Below are 25,223 nucleotides of genomic sequence, written 5' to 3'. Positions count from 1 at the left end.
TACGCGGGCCTCTCACTGTTGTGGCCTCTCCCGTTGCGGAGCACAGGCTCCAGACGCGCAGGCTCAGCGGCCACGGCTCACGGGCCTAGCCGCTCCGCGGCATGTGGGATCTTCCCGGACCGGGGCACGAACCCGTGTCCCCTGCATCAGCAGGCGGACTCTCAACCACTGCGCCACCAGAGAAGCCCGGCAGGTGGATTCTTAACCACTGAGCCACCAGGGAAGTCTCACCAAAGTTGTCTTTTTTTAAAAAATTAATTTATTTATTTATTTAATTTTTGGCTGCATTGGGTCTTTGTTGTTGCATGCGGGCTTTCACTAGTTGCGGTGAGAGGGGGCTACTTTTCTATGTGGTGCACGGGCTTCTCATTGCGGTGGCTTCTCTTGTTGCAGAGCACGGGCTCTAGGCGCACGGGCTTCAATAGTTGTGGAGCACGGGCTCAGCAGTTGTGGCTCACAGGCTCTAAAGCTCAGGATCAGTAGTTGTGGCACACGGGCTTAGCTGTTCCGCGGCATGTGGGATCTTCCTGGACCAGGGTTCAAACCTGTGTCCCCTGCATTGGCAGGCGGATTCTTAACCACTGCGCCACCAGGGAAGTCTCAAAGTTGTTTTGAATTCTATTCCTGCCCTTCAAGAAATAATCAATCTATGCTACAGCTGAATATGCAGTTAACATGCCTAGTACACAAATTCTTCTAGAACTTCACTCTGCCTTTTCTTTAGGCTTTTTGTTTTTTTTAAATGATTTGAAGGGGATAAATGAGCCGAACTTATGACCCAAGCAGCCTGTCGTTTAAAGTTAAAACCCTTAGGAGTTTCAATGGTTGGGGAAATAAGAGTTAGAATTCCTAAATTTAAATAATTATACCATCAAAATCTGTAAATTATATATTCCCTGGTGCTAAAGGCCCAGTGTGAAAATTTTCCTTAGGTAAGTTTCATGCTTCCTTTGATACAGTGAATAACTACTTTCTGGTGTGTTAAATCAGGGATTGGCAAACTTTCTGTAAATGGCCGGGAAGTAACTATTTCTGGCTTCGTGGGCATAAGTTCTCTGTCACAACTACTCAACTCTGCTGTTGTAGAATAAAAGCAGCCAGAGACAATATGTAAGCAAAAGAGCACAGCTGTGTTCCAATAAAACTTTATTTGCAAAAGCAGGCAGCAGGCCATATTTAACTGCGGCCAGTTTGCTGACTCCTGTGTTAGCTGATTATCTGGGATTCAAATATTTCATAAAGTGATTTTCAAATAGGACCAAGTAAAACCAAAAAGCAGAGTGGGATATAATGAACTATAATTTCCAACATACTTTCATTTTAGGATCCTATCATAACTTTTGGCTCTTGCCTTAAAAGTACTTTTTTGCAACCTACTGCAAAAAAAATAAAAATTATATATATATATATATATATATATATATATAAATGCTTTTCTATTTGGCAAATCATTATGTAACTGAGCAGGACCTTTTGGGGCCTTCCTGAGACAGACCCTTCCCCCATATCCTCTGCTGTAGCTCCTCTCCGAAATACCTAGTTATATAACAATATCTGATGAACATTTCCCGAGTTGTTTTACAGATACTAAAACCACCACTAAATGGAAGAAATTAACTACTTGATGATCACGAGCACTTTGTAGCCCCCAGACCTACTGGCACCTAAGGATTGATAATGTTAACCCCGTGACATCGCCGTGTTACCTCACCATCAACCAATTGGAGAATTGTGCGAGCTGATCACGGACCCTGCGACCCCTACCCCCTGCCCCCACCTGGCCTTTATAAATGCTTTGCTGAAACCCACCAGAGAGTTTGTGTGTTTTCAGCACTAGCTGACCCCAGACTACTTGTATGGCGCCTTACAATAAATGCTGTGCTTTCTTTCACCACAAGCCGGTATCAGTAGATTGGCTTTACTGTACACAGGCGAGCAGACCCAAGTTTGGTTCATTACTGCCTAGAGGTATAACTCACTATTATGGAGATATTAGGCTTTTTGTGAAAATAAATCCATTTTCCCTGAGTTTTTCCCATGCACTCCATGTAGACCTCTTCTTCAGCATAGTTACTTTACTCTCATTTCTAATGAGTCATTGATACCTCTGTCAGGTAAAGATATTTTTTCATTCCATTCCAAAGTAAAAACTCCTAGGATGTTAGAACTACAAAGAGTCATTAGAGGTTAGCTAGTTGACCTCTGACATGTTAAATGAATTAACATGACCCTTCAGATTTGTGGCTAGTAGTGTCAATCCTGTTCTGCACTGAACAGGTCAGTTTACATCCACATTAATATGTTCATATCTGACTGTTACATTTAAAAATGGTTATTTTCTGTCTGTAAATATAATACATGCCCAAGGTAGAGGCTTCAGAAAATGAAGAAAAGGAAAGAAGAAAATTTAAATAACTCATTACCCCTCCATCTCAATGCAATCACTGGTAACATTTTGATGAGAATTACTGGTTGGTGTTCACTATGAAGATGAATATAAAATTCATATATGTAATTTTTAAACTACATTTGCATCATACTATACACTTCATAATTTCTTTTTCATTTAACATTATTCTGTAAGCATCTGGATGTTGGGTACCCTTGATCTACATGTCGTATGCTCATATCTCTGTGGGTTTGTGGAGTGCTCATATTGTAAAGAAAGAACAACCCTGAGCCAGACCGGTGGTCGTACAAAAACAGCCCCTGCACAGGAAATGGCAACAAGAATATTCCCTTTCTGGGAAGCATAGGGTGAAAATGTAAAAGGAAGCCCTTTAAGAAAACTGGGATCGAGAAAGTAAAATTGGGGGGGGTGAGAAAAATGTTTAGGAACTAGATAGAGGTAGTGGTTGTACAACATGGTGAATGTGATAAATGCCACTGAATTGTCCACTCTAAAATGGTTAGTTTTATGTTATGTGAATTTTACCTCAATTAAAAAATGACAGAAAGTGGGATAACCGGTTTGGTTTATCCTGGAGGACTGGCTATAGGGAACGGCCTGTGAGAAAAGTGAGGGCAGGCCAGAGGAGTAGACTGGGCTGTTTGCCTAAGGAGAGGGAGAATTTCTAATTCATTATGACTTCTGTGGGAAGGAAGCCAAAAACCATTACTAATCAGGAAGTCAGAGGACTCCCGAGAATGCAGTCTGACGTAAAATCAAGGAAAAAATAACTGGAAAAATTAAACAGATTTTCAGTACCTCCTTTCCGTTTATGTCTGGGTGAACGAAAAGAGGGCATTGTAACTTAGGCAGAAAGAAGAAAGAACAGATATAGAAACTACGGGAATTGTGAAAGTCTCACCACGGTGAAGAATTAAGCTGAATAATATATGAACTCACCTGTGTTTAGCTCAAAATGTCCTCACACCAAAGAAAAGTACCTTTGAACCACAAATGTTTATAGAAGTTCAGAGGAAGAGTACACATTGTAGAATGGGAGAGGACTAAGCTTCCTTTGTTGGGTTACCCTCACCTGCTCTTTCTCAGCATAAATTCATTCAATTTACTTTCATCAAAAGCAGAGATCAAGCATAATAATATAAGGATGCCCTTTGTTGGTAAGATATACCTAGTTGACAATGTGATAATTGGCACTCCTGTGCCATTTTTGGTATATGAAATACATGTTTTATTCCATATAGATTTCTTTTTGGTTCCATTTATATTTATATTTTTTATATCTCATTTTACCTCTTCTACTCTGTTTCTATAAAATGAGAGTATTATTTTTCTATTATTTGATAATCTTTACAATCTACCTCTCTATAGAACAAGAGAGGCAAACTTCCTTGACAATAGGTTCTAAAAAGCAACTTGAACTCTAATCACTTGACCTAACTCCCACTCTCCAGAATATAAAAATTAACCCTTGTAAATCCAGACACAGGTCTCTCCAGCCAAGTGTTGTATCCGACAAATATACCATAAGTAATTTTGTTAAGTGGTGTAATTATCTTTCTTAATTTTCAACTTCAAAGATTCAGGATTATAACAGGACAGAACCAATTAGATGTGGTAGGAAAAGAATAAGGCTGAGAGTCAAGGTACCTAGTTCTGTCTGCGTGACCTTAGGAGAGTGACTTGACCTCTCTAAACCACTGTTCCCTTACCTCTATTGTAATTTTCCATGTGTTTGCTGTCCAACTACCTCTCAGTCATTTCAACTAAGTCACATCTGTGATCTGAGCTAAGACTTAACAATTTTATCTGTTTTTGTCCTACGACTCTTGAATTCACATAGTCACACACTAGACCACTCATAACTTGCAGCAAACACATGAAAACAGGGCCAAAGTACATTTCCCTGAGTTTATTAGCCCAGACAGAAATCAGTCAAGGACTATGTAAGTGTTTCACCAGGATTATTCTGATAATTAGCCCAGTTCTCCACAGCACTTGGCTATGAACTCAGAGCCAAATCTGCAGGTATCACTATTCATTGCTCTGTCTTGAACCAATCCACCAGAGTACAGTCAGATCAAAGGAGAGTACAGTAATTTGAGATGACCACAGAGTACAGGCTTCTGCTTTACAGAGAAGGATGCAATCTCCATCACATTCAGCAATTTGCTCCTGATAATTTGACCACTGACAATATAATATAGCACCATGTCTAATAAAACAGTACCTTCACAGCTGGTTTGTTAATTGCGTTGTGGCATTCAGTGTGCTGGCAGTGGATGGGGTTCCAAGCTGTAAAGCAAAGCATAGCTGATGAGTATTTCTCACTGACATTATTCGTGCCCTAGGAAAAACACAGTAGATACTTCACTAGTTTTCCTTAAATAGAACCATCATCAGAAGCTTTCCTAAAAAAATTATTATTTTTTTCAATCTATGAAGTATTTTTAAATTAAGCAAAGATATCACAACCCCATCCATTTTCCCATGAGGAGAGACAAGCTGATATAAGGTGGCATACCCAATACCATAATATTATTTCACAATGATACACCACTAGTAAATTCTTAGAAGTTTTTACATCTATGTTTTCACTTGATCCTCCCAACAACCCTGTGGAATAGATACAGCAGATTATTAACCTCATTTTATGTGTAAGTTAAAATTTAAAAGGTTAAGTAGTTTGCTATGGTCACAGAGTTAGTAAATGACAAGCTGCAACTAGAACATATATCTCTTGGTTCTCAAAACTGTGCTCTTTTCACTATAGTATACTATGCTAAACATCCTAGATATTTGGCACCAGGAAGTGTTTCAGATTAATAATAACTGAAATGAGTGGCAAGGCAACCTCCACCATTCCATTTCCCACCCATCCCCATTAAATGTGGAGACTGCAAAGATGAGTTTCTTGCCCAAATGAAATGCATCTCTCTCACACATTACCCACAGTCTAAACCTCTGCTAGTCTGCTAATACCCAGCTCCTCAACACAGTACACACACAGAATGAGGACAAGAGCCAAGTGATCTGAGACAGATCAGAAAGAGAATTACAATTACTTCTCATCATCCAGATGATTCTGTAGCCCAAGGCACTTAGCTAACAATATTCCACCATAAAAAAAAAAAGTAATAGGATTTTATGTTTGAAAGTAGGACATTTTTCTAAATCGCCATATTCTAATCCTATAGGACCATGGTTGGCCTAATATATAAAAATCTGCAGATGAGAAGATATTCTTAGTTACATGTCTAATTATAATTCAAAATATTTGTTATTAATGATCTGAGCCTAATTTGTGCTCTGAACATTTTATAAAATTTTCTAACAGTGTCCCAACTTCAATTCTTCTATCCTATTGTTAGACCAGGAATAAGATTAGGTGTCTGATTTGGAATTCAGGAAAATATGGTCAACAGAACCAGTGACCTTAAAAAAAATACACAGTGGGTCTATTTATTTTAAAAGAAGTACAGACTATAACTATTACTATAATAACATAATATCATATTGATTATATCTTTTGAGAGAAAGAAAGAGGAAATGAAATGAGTAAGGAATGGATGAATGAAGAAATAATTTTAATAAAGACATTCCATATTTGTTTCATACATGTGGAAAAGTCAAGATAGAGTAGCAACAAGTTTTCTTGTGTAATTAGAGAAATCTAGAGAAAAAGGAGTGCCTTCAACCAGTACAGAAGTTGCAAATACATGGAACGTGTACCCCATTCCTCAAATCCCAATCTCATGACAGATAAGAGCATTCTTTCCTGCTGAGTCCAGAACTGGCCTTAAAATATTTCTCAACACTGAGCTCCAGGAAGTCACCACCAATCAAAACAGAGTTGGCGTACAAGATGAAATCTGCTAACCATCTCTGAATCCATGTATTATGAGAATATTTGCAGATCACTTTATAAATATTAAGAAAAAGTTCATGACATTTTTAGATAAAAGTAAGATTTAAACTACATAACAACTGTTATGGCACAGGTACAAACAAATTAGAACGTGAAATGGCCATAGCACTTGATCAGAGCTCCAAAAACTCCTGCTCTGCCAGAAATTAATGCTTTATATGTGGATGGTGGGGATATCTAGGAGGTCCTACTCCTCTAACTTTTTATTCTATTTTCACAGGGTGTCACTAACTTAAGTACAGGTTGTAGAATACCTCCTTTAAGTTCACCAAAGTCACACTAGATTTAAGCTTACTAGACCAGTGATTATTGGCTTTTGTTGTGTATCAAAAATCACCTGTAAAGGTTTTTAAAATATGATGCCTGGAACCTCAAAGCCCAGGTATCTGTAATTGGGAAAAGCAACACAGTTGATTCTGATACAAGGACAATCTACATACCTTAACATATGGCAATTATTTTCATGATAGACCGCCCTTTATTTGAAAATAAAAATAAAAATATAGCATAAACATGGCAGACAAGAATTCTGCTTCCAAAAATGACAGAGTAACTGGTATTAGACTCACCCTCTTACCATAAGTAACTAGAAAACTAGAAAAATACATGAAACAACTGTTTTAAGAAACTCCAAAGAAGATATACAGATTGCCAAAAACACATGAAAGAATGCTCAACATCATTAATCATTAGAGAAATGCAAATCAAAACTACAATGAGATATCATCTCACACCAGTCAGAATGGCCATCATCAAACAATCTAGAAACAATAAATACTGGAGAGGGTGTGGAGAAAAGGGAACACTCCTGCACTGCTGGTGGGAATGTAAATTGATACAGCCACTATGGAGAACAGTATGGAGGTTCCTTAGAAAACTACAAATAGAACTACCATACGACCCAGCAATCCCACTACTGGGCATACACCCGGAGAAAACCATAATTCAAAAGGAGTCATGCACCAAAATGTTCATTGCAGCTCTATTTACAATAGCCAGGACATGGAAGCAACCTAAGTGTCCATCAACAGATGAATGGAGAAAGAAGATGTGGCACATATATACAATGGAATATTACTCAGCCATAAAAAGAAATGAAACTGAGTTATTTGTAATGAGGTGGATATACTTGGAGTCTGTCATACAGAGTGAAGTAAGTCAGAAGGAGAAAAACAAATACCGTATGCTAACACATATATATAGAATCTAGGAAAAATAAATGTCATGAAGAGATTAGTGGTAGGATGGGAATAAAACACAGACCCACTAGAGCATGTACCTGAGGATATGTGGAGGGCGAAGGGTAAGCTGTGACGAAGTGAGAGAGTGGCATGGACATATATACACTACCAAATGTAAAATAGCTAGAGGGAAGAAGCCGCATAGGACAGGAGAAACTAACACACCACTGTAAAACAGTTATACTCCAATAAAGATGTTAAAAAAAAAAAAAGAAACTTGACTACAGGTAGTACAGGACAATGACCTTTGAGAGAAGAAACAATGAAGTGAGTCCTACAAATACCCTTGGTTTCTTCCTGGAAGCAAGTTTCAGGTCTTGGTCCTAGAGGTAGAAAGATAAGCACAGTAGGGTGGTTTCATTGAGTAGAGGGGACAAGAAAAGAGTTTAGAAAGGCAAAGTGGCTTAAATTTGCTGGGTAGAGTACCAAAGAAGAGGGATCTATGCAAAGAAAGAGCTCCAGATATCTGAGTAGGAATCCTTTTGGGTCTTTGGCTTTACACTAAGCTGAGCATGTGTAAGGCAAAACTCCATTAAGCTGCTTAGAGAAAACTATGGGGGATCTGTAAGCTTAATAATTCCTACATCTCACACAGGGCTGAGAGATATTTGAGCTTCAACCAGCCAGAGTGGAGGGAACTCAGTGAAAACCTGGGATATTCAATTGAGACTCTAGGAGGTCACACCTCAGTAGTTGGGCTAAACTAACATTAGGGAAATGGCTAGTCCAGGTTCACCCTAAGAAAATATAAGAACAAGGCTTGAAAGGGTCAAGCTGATCCACCAGTAAGTTCGCTGCCAAAACAAACTTCAATGCACTGTAATGGAAGGCAGCAAAATCCAGACACTCAATAATGTAATGTTCATGAAGTCCAGCATCCAGTCAAAAATTACTTGATATTTGAAAGGGGAAGAAAATATTACCCAAGAAAATATTACCCACAATTAGGAAAAAAAAATTGGCCAATATAAACAAACCAGAAACTACAGAGATGAGGTAATTAGCAAACAAAGACTTTAAAACAGCTATTATAAACATATTCAAAGTAAAACATGAACACAATGAGGACAGAGATGCAGGACATAATAAAACAACCAAATGGAATTTATAAAAATTAAAAATACAATATCAAAAATTAAAAATTCTCAGAATGGGCTTAAAGGAAGATTAGACAATGCAGAAGAAAAGATCAATGAATTCAGAGATGTAACAACAGATCCTACCCAAACTGAAGTACTGGAAGAAAAATAAATAGAGCTTCAGTAAGCTGTGGGAAAATATCAGGCAATATACATGTGGTTAAAAGCCCAGAAGAAGTGAGCTTGTGGGGGTGGGGGTGGGGGTGGAGGCAAAAATTTGAAGAAGCAATGGCCAAATTTTTTCAAGTTTGATGAAAACTATAAACCCACAGATCCAAGAAGCTCAATGAATCTCAGGCAAAATAAAAGCAAAGAAAATAATACCAAAACTCATTATAATCAAATTGATGAAAACCAATGATAAAGAGAAAAATCTTAAAAACAGTCAGGGAAAAAAAGACACATTACTTACAGGGGGACAAAGAAAAGAATGATAACTGGTTTCTCGTCAGAAACAATGCAAGCCAGAAGACAATGGAACAACATCTTTAATAGGCTGAAAGCAAAAAACTGTCAACCTATAATTCTAGACCCAGTAAAAATATCCTTCAAAAATGAATATGGGGCTTCCCTGGTGGCACATGGTTGAGAGTCCGCCTGCCGATGCAGGGGACACGGGTTCGTGCCCCAGTCCAGGAAGATCCCACATGCCGCGGAGCGGCTGGGCCCGTGAGCCATGGCCGCTGAGCCTGTGCGTCCGGAACCTGTGCTCCGCAACAGGAGAGGCCACAACAGTGAGAGGCCCACGTACCACCAAAAAAAAAAAAAAGAATATGAAATAAAGACTCTTTGAAGGCAAACACAAGATAAGAGAATTCATTGCCACCTGAGTTCCACTATAAGAAAAGCTAAAGGAAGGTCTTCAGGCTGAAGGGAAATGATACCAGATGGATGCTAGGGCCTACACAAAGGCATAAAGAGTTCTGGTCATGATAAATATAGTGAATAACTACAAACAACTCTCTCTATATATAGAAGTAAAATATTTGATAAAAAACTAAAAGGATGGGAAGGGGAAAATGAAAGTGCACAGGATTCTTGCATATGTGTAAACTAGTATAATATTACTTGAAGGTAGACTATGAAGTTAAAGGTGCATATTGTAATTGTAGAACTGTAGAGTATTCTTTTTAAAAAGAGGTATAACAATTTAAAAAGAGAAACATGGAATAGTAAAAATTAACCAAAAGAAGGCAAGATATTAAAATGAAAAGGAACAAAGAATAGATGGGAAAAATAGAAAACAAGCACAAGATGACAGACTCAAGCCCAACCATATCTGTAATTACACTAAGTATAAATAGCCTAAACAATAAATACATTACATGTAAATAGTCTAAAAGACAGAGATTGTCAAATAGGATTTAAGTTTTTCAAAAAGCATGACCAAATATATGCTACCTGTGAGAAACACACTTGAAATATAAAGGTAGAGAAGTTAAAAGTAAACAATAGAAAAACTTATACCATTTAAATGCTAGTCATAGGAAAGCTGGAGTGTCTATATAAATTCAGACAAGTAGACTCCAGGACAAAGAATATTACCAGGAACAAAGGAGGATGTTTCACACTGATGAAAATGTCAATTCATCAAGATAACATAACAGTCATAAATATGTGTGTATCTAAAGATAGAGTTTCAATTTACATGAAGCAAAACTAACAGAACTAAAAGGAGAAATTAGTCCATAATTAGTGTTGTAAATTTGAACAATCCTTTCTCAGTAATTGATAAAACAAGCAGACAAAAAAAATCAATAAAAATAGAAGACTTGAACAACATTCTCAACAACTTGACTTAATTGATAACTATAGAATTCTCCACTCAATCACTGTGGAACAGACACAGTGTCTAGGCAACATTTACTAAGACAATATTCTCATTCATAAAGTAAGCTCCAAAAATTTAGATGGAGTGATAGAATAAAGTCTGTTCTCTGACCACAATAGGATTAAACTAGAAATAAATAACAAAATATACCTGGAAAATCACCAAATATTTGTACATTTAAAAAAATATACTTCTACCCAATCCATAAATCAAAGAAATCACAAGGAATATTAGAAAATATTCTGTTCTGAAATACAATGAAACCACAGCATATCAAATTTGTAGGATGCAACTAAAGGAATGCTTAAAGGGAAATTTATAGCTTTAAATTCTTATATTGCAAAATTTTAAAGGTCCAAAATAAATGATTCATGCTTCTACTTAATAAGGAAAAAGAGCAAATTAAATTAAATATTAGTAGAAGGAAGAAAATAATAAAGACAGAAGCAGAAATCAATAAAATTGAAAACAGAAAACCAACAGGGAAAATCATAAAACCAAATGCTGGGCTTTTTTGGGAAAGTTCAATAAAATTTATAAGCCCCTAGGTAGCCTGATGAATAAAAAAATAGAGAAGAAGTAAATTATCAATATCAGGAATGAAAGGTAGGATATCACTGCAGATACTGAAGACATGCCAATAAATTGGATAAGTTGGATAAAATGCCCACATTCATCAAAAAACTTGGTTACACAATTACAAAATTCAACTCAATATAAAGTAGACAGTTAAATGCCCCATAACTATTAAATTGAATTCCTAATGTAAAACCTTCCCACAAAGAAAGCTCCAAGGCCAGATGGATTTACCACATGGATTCACTATTATTAAGGGGATAAATAATACAAATCTTACATAAACTCTTTCAGAAAATAGAAGACAAGGAAACACTTTCCAACTCTTATGAAGCCAGCATTACTCTATAAACAAAACCAGATGAAAACATTACAATAAAAGAAAACTAAATCAATATCCCTCATAAATGCAGGACCAGAATCACTTAACAAAAAATTAGCAAATTGAATCTGGCAACATAATATAGCCAACAATGTGGAATTTATCCCAGGAATGCAAGGTTGGTTTAACATTGCAAAGTAAATCAATGTAATTCACCTTATTAACAGACTTAAGGGGGGAAGTCATATGATCATCTAATAGGAGAAAACACATTTGACCAAAAGTGACATTCACTCATGATAAAAACTCTCAGCAAACTATGAATAGATGAGGACTTCCTCAATATGATAAAAAGCATCTGTGAAAATCCTACAGCTAACATCATGTCTAATGGTGAATGTCTGAACAGTTTCCCCTTACAGATGAAGGAAAAAAACAATGATATCCACTCTCAGCACTTCTATTCAATACTGAACTGGAATTATGAGCCAGTGCAATGAGAGAAAGAAAAGGAGAAAGGAAGAAGGGAAGAAAGAAATGGAGGAAGAGAGAGAGAGAGAGAGAGAGAGAGAGGGAGGCAGGCAGGCAGGTAGGCAGGCAGATAGAAATACAAATTAGAAGAAAAAAAAGTTTTAATTATCTTTATTTGCAAGAAAGCATAATCATGTATACAGAAAATCTTAATAAACTTACAAATAAGCTACAAAAATTAATAAGTGAATTTAGGAAGGTTCAAGGATATAAAAGTCAAAATATGAAAAACAATTATATCTCTATATAAATAATGTCAATAAACAAGTAGAATATTACATTTTAAAACATTATTTACAATAGCACCCAAACCCATAAAATATTTAGGAATACCTTTAACAAAATATCTACAGGACCCCTACACTGAAAACTAGCAAATATTGCTGACAGAAATTAAATACGACCTAAATAAATGGCTAGAAATGCCACGTTTATGGATCAGAAGACTCAATATTGAGTCTTTTCTCAGGAGGTCAATTCTTCCCCAGATTAAACTACATATTCAATGTAATCCCAGTCAAAATGCAAGAAGACTGTTTTGTAGAAACTGACAAGCTGATAGTAACATTTCTATGAAAATGCAAAGGTCCTAAAATAGTCAAACAATTTTGAAAAGGAACAAATTTGGAGGATTTACACTACATAATTTCGAGATTTACTATAAAACTATAGTAATCAGGGCTTCCCTGGTGGCGCAGTGGTTGAGAGTCTGCCTGCCGATGCAGGGGACACAGGTTCGTGCCCTGTCCTGGAAGATCCCACATGCCGCGGAGCGGCTGGGCCTGTGAGCCATGGCCTCTGAGCCTGCGCGTCCGGAGCCTGTGCTCTGCAACGGGAGAGGCCACAACAGTGAGAGGCCCACGTACCACAAAAAAAAAAATAAATAAATAAATAATTTAAAAAATAATAATAGAAAAAAAACTATAGTAATCAAGATAGTGTGATGCTGGTGAGAGGACAGACAATGAAATAAAATATGGGGTCTAGAAATTGATCCACACATATGTGGTCAATTGGTTTTCAACAAAACAGTCCAGGTAATTCAATGTGGAAAGAGTAATTTTTTCAACAAATTGAACTGGAACAACTGGATATCCTTACGGGAAAAAGTCAACACGTCCCACCATATACAAAAATTAATTCCAAATGGATCATATACTTAAATGTAAAAGCTTAAACTATAAACTTCTAGAATAATACACAGGAGAATTTCCTTATAACCTTAGGAGAATTTCCTTATAATCTTAGGGGAGAGCAAAGAACCATAAAAGAAAAAAGATCAATACATTGAAATTTACCAAAATTTAAAAATTTTGCTCTTTGAAATACCTGGAAAGGAAATCCCCTGACTAAAAGAACATATTCACAATACATATATCTGAAAAAATCTTCTATTTTGAACATATAATAGACAAGCTACCCAATTTAAAAATGAACAAAAGATTTCATTGAGAACTTCAAAAATATATGTATACAAATGGCCAATAAGCACCTGTAAAGATGTTCATTATCATTAGTCATCAGAGAAATGCAAACTAAACAACAATGTGATATTACTACTCGGCCATCAGAATGTCTAACATTAAAAGACCAACAATCCCAAGTGTTGATAATAATATAGAACTAGAACTCTCATATACTTCTGGAGGAGTATAAAATGGTACAACCACTTTTGAAGAAGTGTTTGGACATTTCTTATAAAATTAAACATACACTTACCATATAATCCAGCATTTTTATTGTCAGGTATTTATCAAAATAAATAAATGTATATCTTCATAAAAACACTTTTAGACGAATGTTTATAGCTTTACTCATAATAGGTAAAATGTTCATCAAGAAGTGAATGGATAAACTGTGATATAGCCATACAATGCATTACTACTCAACATTTAAAAAAATGAACTACTTATATACCAACATGGATAAATTTTAAAAACATTATGCTGAGTGAAATAAGCAGACACGAAAATAGTACATTCTATACAATTCTATTCATATGAAATCCTAGGACAGGCAAAACCAGTCTATAATGACAAAAAGCAGATCAGTGGTTGCCTATGGTGGATGGACTGAAAATAAAACTAAGGGATATTTGTGGGGTGATGGAAATGTCCTGTATGTTGATTACAGCTTTGGTTACATTAGTGTATACATTTGTCAAAAGTTATCAAACTATGCTTAAAATGGGTCATTTTATTGCATGAAAATTATATCTCAACAAAATTGATTTTTTTTAAAAAATGAAGGACCAACCAAATGTATACTTCAAAGGAAATGAAATAGTATACTGAAACCTGAGAGAAAACATTTGTCTGAAAATTATCTAGTCAATGAATCAAGGAAAGTGTGTGGCATCTGCAACATACAGCAAGAACATAAGACCTCTATAAAAACAGGAGTAGACAGTCACAGAAATTCAGGGTGACATAGGACACTAACAGAATGAGGTAAAAATAGAGTTAGGTAAGAGACATGATAAATGTAATTAAACTAAAAATGAGATAGCAAAATTAGAGACCCTCATTCTGTGCAATAAATAGAGCTGATTTGGGGAAAAAGTCAAGTAAGTTATAGAGTAAACCAACCTGAAAAGCTAAGAATATAGAGGAAAAGATAAATGTATGGAGAATAGTGGCTATTAACAGCTACACAGCACAGAAAATGAAAACATGACCTATGAATTACAGGTGTTCCTGAGGAATAAACCAAGACAATTTGAAGAAAGCAATAATTTAAAATTTCATTAATACAAAATTTCCTGAAAAAAGGACCTGAATTTGCAGATTGAAAATGTTCTTCACAGTATAGAAATTAATGAAAAGATACTTATATAGAAATATTTAAGAAAAGTTTTTTTTTTAATAAATAGATAAGGCTCCAAGAATTAAGAACAACAAAGGTAACTCCTGTAACAGATAAAAATCACTGGTCTAAGATTTGTCTTCTATAACTCTGAAATTCCAGAAAACTATGAAGCAATTTTTACATATTTTTCACAGTGAGGCAGAGGTTTCTTTCATGTGTGAAGAAATAGAAAGACATTCTTAAATATGCCTGACCTCGGGCTTCCCTGGTGGCACAGTGGTTGAGAGTCCGCCTGCCGATGCAGGGGACACGGGTTCGTGCCCCAGTCCGGGAAGATCCCACATGCCCTGGAGCGGCTGGGCCCGTGAGCCATGGCCGCTGGGCCTGCGCGTCCGGAGCCTGTGCTCCGCAACGGGAGAGGCCACAACAGTGAGAGGCCCGCGTACCGCAAAAAAAAAAAAAAAAAAAAAAAAATATGCCTGACCTCGAAAAATATATATGACCTACATTTCACCATTGAAAATATTACATTAAAAAAAAGTCTGGGGCTTCCCTGGTGGCACAGTGGTTGGGAGTCCGCCTGCCGATGCAGGGGACGCGGGTTCGTGCCCCGGTCTGGGAGGATCCCATATGCCGCGGAGCGGCTGGGCCCGTGAGCCATGGCCGCTGGGCCTGCGCGTCCGGAGCCTGTGCTCCGCAAAGGGAGGGGCCGCAGCAGTGAGAGGCCCTCATACCGCAAAAAAAAAAAAAGTCTGGGTTCCATTTCTCCAGAAACAATAGACAAATAAATTCAAGTCAGTTCTCCTAATGAGAACAATTAGAAAACCGGACAAGATTAAATGCAAAAGCAAATAATCAAACAAACAAAAACCCAGAGAATTGTATGGAAGAACTATGGGGCCATGATTCAAAAGAAAATGGGATTGCCAAAAGGTAGGCCTGGCATTTGAGGCCACTCTTTCTCCTTTGCCTATTTCTCTTTCTGCCAATTCCACAAGATGAGCAGATTTCAATAGACTCTCTGAAATATGGGAACTAAATTTGGAATTGGGTGACTACCAAGGAATGGGAAGCCGAAAAATCTCCCTGGGCTGTGGGCAGAGGTCCCAAAAGGTCACACCCTAGGAGTAAAGAGGAACCAGAAATAGACCAACCCTCACAGGGACTGAAGACCAGCTTCAAATCATCTCAAGAGTTAACCACAGATTTTTTTTTCTGAGCTGCATTAAAGTGACCTGGGTTACCAATGTCTACAGCCTCCTGCCAGAAGCAAACACACAAATACTCTCTGAAGAAACATAACTTAATCCTAAACCTCAAATTAACTCTATAGTTTTTCTATCTAATATCTTGCACACAATTATTTAAAAAAATACAAATACGAAGACAAGAAAAAAAAAGAAATGACAATAGAATCAGAATCTCCAGAGATTCGGAATATTGAGTTATCAGGAAAAGACTTTAAAATAACTATGCTTAATATATTCTATAAAGTAAGAGACGGTTGGAGAATATAATCAGATATTAGAATTTTTAAAGAACCAAATGGAAATTCTAGAACTTAAAAATACAATTAACAAAATTAAGAATACATTTGGGAAGTTAACAATTAATGATGAGGAAGAAAAGTCAGACAAAAAGATTCAGAATGAAGCATAGAAAGATGAAATGAGAGAGGAGAATACAAAAAAAAATTCATAGAAGACATGGGAGAAAAGATGTAACATATGTGTCATTGGAATTCCAGGAAGAAGGATGAGAATATGGTATAAGCCATTGTTGAAGAAAAAAGAGAACTTCCAGCTACAGCCATGATGTTTTAAGAATGTACTGGACTTATCCTTCAACTGGACAAAATGTATAAAGCAACTTGTTTCCGACACTGGGCATAGATTTTAACACAAGGTTGCAATCCTCTGAAAAGAGGGGAACACACAAATTAAGTTCTACATTCACTTTGGTTTTCTGCCTGGGAACACTTGCAAACTGCAGCAAAGACAAGTGAAGCCCAATTAGTAATTAGCATTTTCAGTGGGTAGAGGAAACATCAGAGTGAAGAAGTGCTAATGCAACTGGAATTTGTGAGTAAAGTGAGAACAGCAGGGAGTGCCAGAGAAGAGGTCCCATAAATCTGTGTAAGGACGTTCCTCAGGTCCTTGGCTTAATCCTGAACTGCATGGTCTCACAGCAAAACTTTACAAGGACTAGCAGAGAACACATACTTAATGGTTGAAAGCTGAATAGAGATTTTATAGGTCACATTGTGCTAGAGGTGCACTGTATTTCCAATGTAGCCAAAGTGAGGAACTTTGGCGAACACACCAGATATTCAGGAGACCACAGATAGGTCACTACTAAAAAACTAAAGGTCAATATCCCTGATGAATATAGATACAAAAATTCTCAATAAAATACTAGCAAAGTGAATTCAGCAGCACATGAAAAGGATCGTTCATGATGGTCAAGTGAGATTTATCTGTGGAATGCAAAAATGGTTCAACATACACAAATCAATGAATATGATACATTACATTAGTAGAATGAAAGAAAAGAATCAAATGATTACCTCAACAAATGCTGGAAAAGCATATGACAAATCTCAAAATTCATGATAAAAACTCTTAACAAATTAAGCATAGAAGGAAAATATCTCAACATAATAAAGACCAGATATAACAAGCCCATGGCTAACACCATACTCAAAGGTGGAAGGTTGAAAGCTTTTCCTCTAAGATCAGGAACAAGACAAAGTACCCACTCTCACCACTCTTATTCAACATAGTACTGAAAGTCCCAGCTAGAGCATTCAGGCAAGAAGAAGAAATAAAAGGTATGAGAATTGTAAAGGAAGACATAAACCTGTCTCTATTTGCAGATGACATTATTTTATATATATAAAATCCTAAAGACCCAACGAGAAAACTGTTAGATCAATGAATTCAGTAAAGGTGCAGGATACAAAATTAAGATACAAAAATCAGTAGCCTTTCTATATACTAACAATGCATTTTATGAAAAAGAGATAAAGAAATCAATTTCATTACAATTGCATCAAAAACTATAAAATACTTAGAATAAACTTAACCAAGAAGGTGAAAGATCTCTAGTGTGAAAACTACAAGACGTTGATGAAAGAAATCAAAGACACAAATAAATGGAAAGGCATCCCATGTTAATGAACTGGAAGAATTAATATTGTTAAAATTTCAATACTACCAAAAGCCATCTATAGATTCAATGCAATTCTGTCCATATTACAATGGCATGTTTTATGGATGTAAAAAACACTGCTAAAATTTATATGGAGCCACAAAAGACCTCAAACAGCCAAAGAAATCCTGCAAAAGAACAAAGCAGGAGGCATCACATTCCCTGATTTCAGGCTATACAATAAAGCTATAGTAATCAAAACAGTATGGTACCAGCATAGAAACAGACATACGACCAATGGTATAGAACTGAGAGCCCAGAAATAAACCCAAGCATATATGGTCAATTAATATTTGACAAAGGGAGCCAAGAGTACTCAAATGAAGAAAAGACAGTTTCTTCAACAAGTGGTGCTAGGATAAGTGGATATTCACATGTAAAAGAATGAAACTGGATCCCTATCTACTCACAAAAATTAACTTGAAATGGATTAAAGACTTAACTGTAAGACTGAAACCATGAAAATCCTAGAAGAAAACATAGGAATAAAGCTCGTTGACATGGGGTTGGTAATCATTTTTTGGATATGACACCTAAAGCATAAGCAACAAAATCAAAAATAAACAGATGGGACTACACCAAACTAAAAAGCTTCTGCACAGCAAAAGAAACCTTCAACAAAGTGAAAAACAACCTATGGAATGAGAATAAACATTTGTAAACCATATATCCAGTAAGAGGTTAATATCCAAAATATATAAAGAACTCATACAGCTCAACAGCAAAACAGAAGAGGAAAACAATTTAAAAATGGGCAAAAGACCTAAATAGATATTTTTCCAAAGAAGATATACAAAAGGCCAACCGGTACATGAAAAGGTGCCCCACATCACTAGTCATTAGGGAAATGCAGATTAAAACTACAAGGGGACTTGAGGACATGCTGGGGGAGGGGAAGCTGGGGCGAAGTGAGAGTAGTATCGACATATGTACACTACTGAATGTAAGATAGTTATCTAGTGGGAAGCAGCAGCATAGCACAGGGAGATCTGTGCTTTGCAATGACCTAGAGAGGTGGGATAGGGAGGGTGAAAGACAAGAGATAACAAATGCTGACATGGATGTAATGAAAAGGAAACCCTCATGCACTATTGTAAATTAGTGCAGCCACTATGGAAAACAGTAAAAGGAACACTCAAAAAATTAAAAATACAACTACCATTTCCACTTCTGGAAATATATCCAAAGGAGACAAAAATACTAACTTGAAAAGATATCTGCACCCCCATGTTCACAGCAGCATTATTACAATAGCCACTACATGGAAGCAACCTAAGTGTCCATCAATGGATAAACAGATAAAGAAGTTGTGAGTACAAATTTCCAGTTATAAGATAAATAAGTACTAAGCGTGTAAGGTACAACATGATGATTATAGTTAACACTGCTGTATGATATATAAGAAAGTTGTTAAGAGAGTAAATCCTGATTTCTCATCACAAGGAGAAAAAATTTTTTTCCTTTCTTTCTTTTCTTTGTGTTGATATAGAAGATGATGGATGTTAATTAAACTTACTGCAATAATAGTTTCACAATATATACAAATCAAACAATCATGCTGTACACCTTAAACTTATACAGTGACATGTTAATTATTTCTCAATAAAACTGGAAAAAAAATTTCAATCAAATAGAAAAAAAAAGAACAGTTTTCAAAAGAAAAAAAGAAGGCAGTTTAACCTTCAAAAGAGCAACAACTTGGCATGAAACTAGAAATCAACCACAGAAAGGGAAATGAGAAAAAAATGATCACATGGAGACTAAACAACCTGCTACTAAAAAACCAATGGGTCAACAATGGAATCAAAGAGGAAATTTTAAAAATACCTTGAGAAAAACAACAATGAAAACACAACCTTACAAAATCTATGGGATGCAACAAAAGAAAAAATATATATATATATTTATTTATATGTATAACTGAATCATTTTACTGTACAACAGAAATTAACACAACATTGTAAATCAACTATACTTCAATAAAACTTTTAAAATTAAAAAAAAAATCTATGGGATGCAGCAAAAGCAGCCCTAAGAAGGAAGTTTATAGCATTACAGGCCTTCCTCAAAAACAAGAAAAATCCCAAATAAACAACCTAACCCACCACCTAAAAGAATTAGAAAAAGAAGAAAAAACAAAATCTAAAGTCAGCAAAAGGAAGGAAATAATAAAGATAAGAGAGGAAATAATAAAGATCAGAGAGGAAATAAATAAAATAGAGATTTTAAAAAAAATAGAAAAAAATCAATAAAACCAAGAGCCAGTTTTTTGAAAGTATAAATAAAATCAACAAACCTCTGGCCAGGCTTACCAAGAAGAAAAGAGAGAGGACCCAAATAAACAAAATATGAAAAGAAAGAGGAGAAATAACAACCAATGCCACAGAAATCCAAAAAAAGAAATCATAAGAAAATACTATGAACAGTTATATGCCAAAAAAATAGAAAACCTAGAAGAAATGGACAAGTTTGTAGAAACATACAGCCTGCTAAAACTGAATCAAGAAGAAACAGATAATTTGAATAGACCAATCACAAGAAGTAAAATAGAATCTGTAATTTTTTTAAAAATCCCTACAAACAAAAAGTCCAGGACCAGATGCTTCATTGGGGGATTCTATCAAACATACAAAGAAGAACTTATACCTATGCTTCTCAAACTCTCCCAAAAGAATGAAAACGAGGGAACACTCCCAAAGTCACTCTATGAATCCACCATCACTCTGATACCAAAACAAGACAGAGACACTACCAAAAAAAATTACAGGCCAATATCTTTGATGAACAAAGATACAAAAATCCTCAACAAAATATTTGCAAACTGAATCCGAGAACATATAAAAAGGATCATACAACATGATCAAGTTGGATTCATCCCAGGGTCTCAAGGATGATTCAATATATGCAAATCAATCAGTGTGATACACCACATCAACAAAAGACAAAAACCACGTGATCATCTCAATAGATGCAGAAAATGCATTTGATAAAACTCAACTTCCATTCATGATAAAAACTCTTCCCAAAGTGAGTAGAGAGGGAACATATCTCAACATTAAAAAAGCCATTTATGACAAATCCACAGCCAACATAATACTCAGTGGTGAAAAGCTAAAAGACTTCTCACCAAATTCTGGAACGAGACAAGGACGCCCACTCTCACCACTCTATTCAAGATAGTATTGGAAGTCCTAGCCATAGCAATCAGACAAGAAAAAGAAATAAAACGTATCCAAATCAGAAGGGAAGAGGTAACATTGTCATTATATGCAGACAACATGATACTCTATACAGAAAACCCTAAAGATTCAACACAAAAACTATTAGAACTGATAAATGAATTCATCAAGGTAGCAGGATACAAGATTAACATACAGAAATCTGTTGCATTTCTTTACATTAGCAATGAAATATCAGAAAGAGAAAGTTTTTTTAAAAACCCATTTAAATCTCATCCAAAAAAAAAAAAAAACACCTAGGAATAAATCTAACCAAGCAGGTGTAAGACTTATACACTGAGAACTGTAAAACATTGATAAAGGAAATTGAAGATGATTCAAGGAAATGGAAAGATATCCCATGCTCCTGGATTGGAAGAATAAATATAGTTAAAATGGCCATACTACCCAAAGCAATTTACAGATTTAATGTGAACCCTATCAAATTACTCGTGATCTTTTTCACAGAACTAGAAGAAATAATCCTAAAATTTATATGGAACCACAAAAGACCCAGAATTGCCAAAGCAATCCTGAGGAAAAATAACAAAGCTGGACGCATAACCCTTCCAGACTTCAGACAATACTACAAAGCTACAGTGATCAAAAGAGCATTGTGTTGGCACAAATGTTGGCACAAAAACAGACATATAGGTCACTGGAACAGAATAGAGAGCCCAGAAATAAACCCAAACACCTAGGGTCAATTAATCTTCCACAAAGGAGGCAATGGAGAAAAGACAGTCTCTTCAGCAAGTGGTGTTGGGAAAGCTGAACAGCCACATGTAAATCAGTGAAGTTAGAACACTCCCTCATACTGTACAAAAAAATAAACTCAAAATGGCTTAAAGACTTAAATATAAGACATGACACCATAAAGCTCCTGGACGAGAACACAGGCAAAACATTCTCTGACATAAATTGTAGCAATATTTTCTTAAATCAATCCTCCAAGGCAAAAGAAAGAAAAGAAAACATAAACAAATGGAACCTAATCAAACTTATAAGCTTTTGCACAATGAAAGAAATCATAAATAAAATGAAAGAGAATTTACAGAATGGGAGAAATTATTTGCAAATGAAGTGACTGACAAGGGCTTAATTTCCAAAATACACAAACAGCTCACACAGCTCAATAAAAAAGAAAAAACCCAATCAAAAAATGGGCAGACCTAAATAGACATTTCTCCAAAGAAGACATACAGATGGCCAACAGGCACATGAAAAGGTGCTCAACATCGCTAAAATTAGAGAAATGCAAATCAAAGCTACAATGAAGTATCCCCTCACACCAGTCAGAATGGCCACCATCGAAAAGTCTACAGATGAAAAATGCTGGAGAGGGTGTGGCGAAAAGGGAACCCTCCTACACTGTTGGTGGGAATGTAAATTAGTACAGCCACTATGGAAAACAGTATGGAGGTTCCTTAAAAAACTAAAAATAGAGTTACCATATGATCCAGCAATCCTACTCCTGGGCATATATCCAGAAAAAAACAAAAACCCTAATTTGGAAAGATACATGCACCCCAATGTTCATAGCAGCAGTATTTATAATAGCCAAGACACGGAAGCAATCTAAGTGTCCATCAACAGATGAATGGATAAAGATGTGGTATATATATACAATGGAATATTAGTCATAAAAAAGAATGAAATATTGTCATTTGCAGCAACATGGATGGACCTAGAGATTATCATACTAAGTGAAGTAAGTCAGACAGAGAAAGACAAATATATGTTATGGAATATTAGTCATAAAAAAGAATGAAATATTGTCATTTGCAGCAACATGGATGGACCTAGAGATTATCATACTAAGTGAAGTAAGTCAGACAGAGAAAGACAAATATATGTTATCACTTATACATGGACTCTAAAAAACAGCATAAGCGAACATATTTACAAAACAGAAACAGACTCACAGACATAGAAAACAAACTTATGGTTACCAAAGGGGAAAGGTGGGAGAGCGATAAAGTAGGAGGATACGATGAACAGATACACATTACTATATACAAAATGGATAAACAACAAGGATTTACTGTATAGCACAGGGGACTATATTCATTATCTTGTAATAACCTATAATGGCAAAGAAACTGAAAAATAATATATATGTATGCATATACATATATATATGAAACTGAATCATTTTGCTGTACACCTGAAACTAACACAGTATTGTAAATCAACTATACTTCAATTTTAAAAAGAGCAAAAACTGACAGCTCAACAGAAACAATGAAAACAAAAAGATCATTAAATACCTTCAAAGTACTGAAAGAAAATGCCAATCTAGAATTCTATACACTGAGAAAATATCTTTAAGAAATCAAGCCAAAACAAAGACATTTTCAGACAAACACTAACTGAGAACATGTATCCCCAGTAGAAAGGCACTAAAGGAAATACAGAAGGATATTATTAAGGAAAAATATTAAATCCTAGATGGGAGCTTATAGATATAAAAAGGGAAAAGAGCAAGAAAAAATCTAATGAATACTGACTGCAAAGAACAATAATAATTATGTTTTGTGTAATTATTAAAAATAGAAAGAGCATAACAGCATAGCATGAAGGTCAGGAGTGTGTAAAAGAAGTTAAAATCTGCCATTTTACAGAAAAAGGTAAAAGTACTATTTTATACTGGACACTGACAAGTCAAAAATGCATGGTGTATGGTAATCCACCCCCCCTTATCTATAGGAGATACGTTCCAAGACCCCCAACAGATGCCTGAAACCATGGATACTACTGAACCCTGTGTATAGTATGATTTTCCTATACATATATATCTGTGATCAAGTTTAATTTATAAATTAGGTGCAGGGCTTCCCTGGTGGCGCAGTGGTTGAGAATCCACTTGCTGATGCAGGGGACACAGCTTCGATCCCTGGTCCGGGAAGATCCCACATGCCACGGAGCAACTAAGCCCATGAGCCACAACTACTGAGCCTGTGCTCTAGAGCCCGCGAGCCACAACTACTGAGCCCATGTGCTGCACACCTAGAGCCTGTGCACCACAAGAGAAGCCACTGCAATGAGAAGCCTGCACACCACAACGAAGAGTAGCCCCTGCTCGCTGCAACTGGGAAAGCCCGCATGCAGCAACAAAGACCCAAAGCAGCCAAAAATAAATAAATAAAATAAATAAATTTGTTTTAAAAAAATTAGGCACAATAAAAGATTAACAATAATAACTAATCACCACCGTAAAACAGTTATACTCCAATAAAGATGTTAAAAAAAAAAAGCAGAAACTAACACACCATTGTAAAACAGTTATACTCCAATAAAGATGTTAAAAAAAACAATAATAACTAATAATGAAGTAGAACAATTATAACAATATACTGTAATAAAAGTTATGTGAATGTGGTCTCTCCCTCTCAAAATATCTTATTGTACTGTACTCACCCTTCTTAAGATAATGTGAGATTAAAATGCCTACATGATGAGATGAATTGAGATGAATGACATAGGAATTGTGTTGTAGTGTTAGACTACCATTGACCTTCTGACAATACATCAGAAGATGGATCTTCCGCTTGCGGTGATCCTGGATTATCAAGCCATGATGATGCTGATGATTGGATGTCAGGAGAATATGATGTCTATGGTTGGGAATCCCAGGTGGGACACTGCAGGAGGATGTGAGATTTCATCATACCATTCAACACAGCACACAATTTTAAACTTATGAATTATTCCTGAAATTTTCCATTTAATATTTTCGGACTGCAGTTGACCGTGGGTAGCCAAAACCATGGAAAGCAAAACCATGGATAAGGGGGGACTACTGTAATCTCTAGGGTAATGTTTAAAATTAATGTTTAAATTGAATAACTCACCAGGACAAAGATGAAATATTTACATATACTCAATTAGTGCAAAATAGGCAAAAAGAGAGAAAAGGCAGGAGAAATAGAAAATGGTGGATTTCAAATATCCTAGCAATTACATTGCATATATATGGACTAAGTGTTTCAATTAAAAGACAAAGACCATG

At 35.9% G+C, this 25,223-nt stretch overlaps 1 protein-coding gene across 2 annotated transcripts in view; it reads right to left on the bottom strand.

Moving 5' to 3' along the window:
• UNC79 (unc-79 homolog, NALCN channel complex subunit) overlaps positions 1 to 25,223 on the bottom strand; it is a 221,191-nt gene that overhangs the window by 158,253 nt on the left and 37,715 nt on the right. For both annotated transcript variants that reach the window (XM_055088693.1, XM_055088694.1), the window contains one exon: positions 4,638 to 4,702. In XM_055088693.1, coding sequence (XP_054944668.1) covers positions 4,638 to 4,702 — 65 coding nt within the window. The remainder of the gene's footprint in view (positions 1 to 4,637; positions 4,703 to 25,223) is intronic.

Source organism: Physeter macrocephalus, chromosome 11 (assembly GCF_002837175.3).
Source record: "Physeter macrocephalus isolate SW-GA chromosome 11, ASM283717v5, whole genome shotgun sequence".
Classification (NCBI taxonomy): Eukaryota; Metazoa; Chordata; class Mammalia; order Artiodactyla; family Physeteridae; genus Physeter; species Physeter macrocephalus.
The sequence above is the reverse complement of the archived record's forward strand: the minus strand, read 5'-3'. Positions and strand labels throughout refer to the sequence as shown.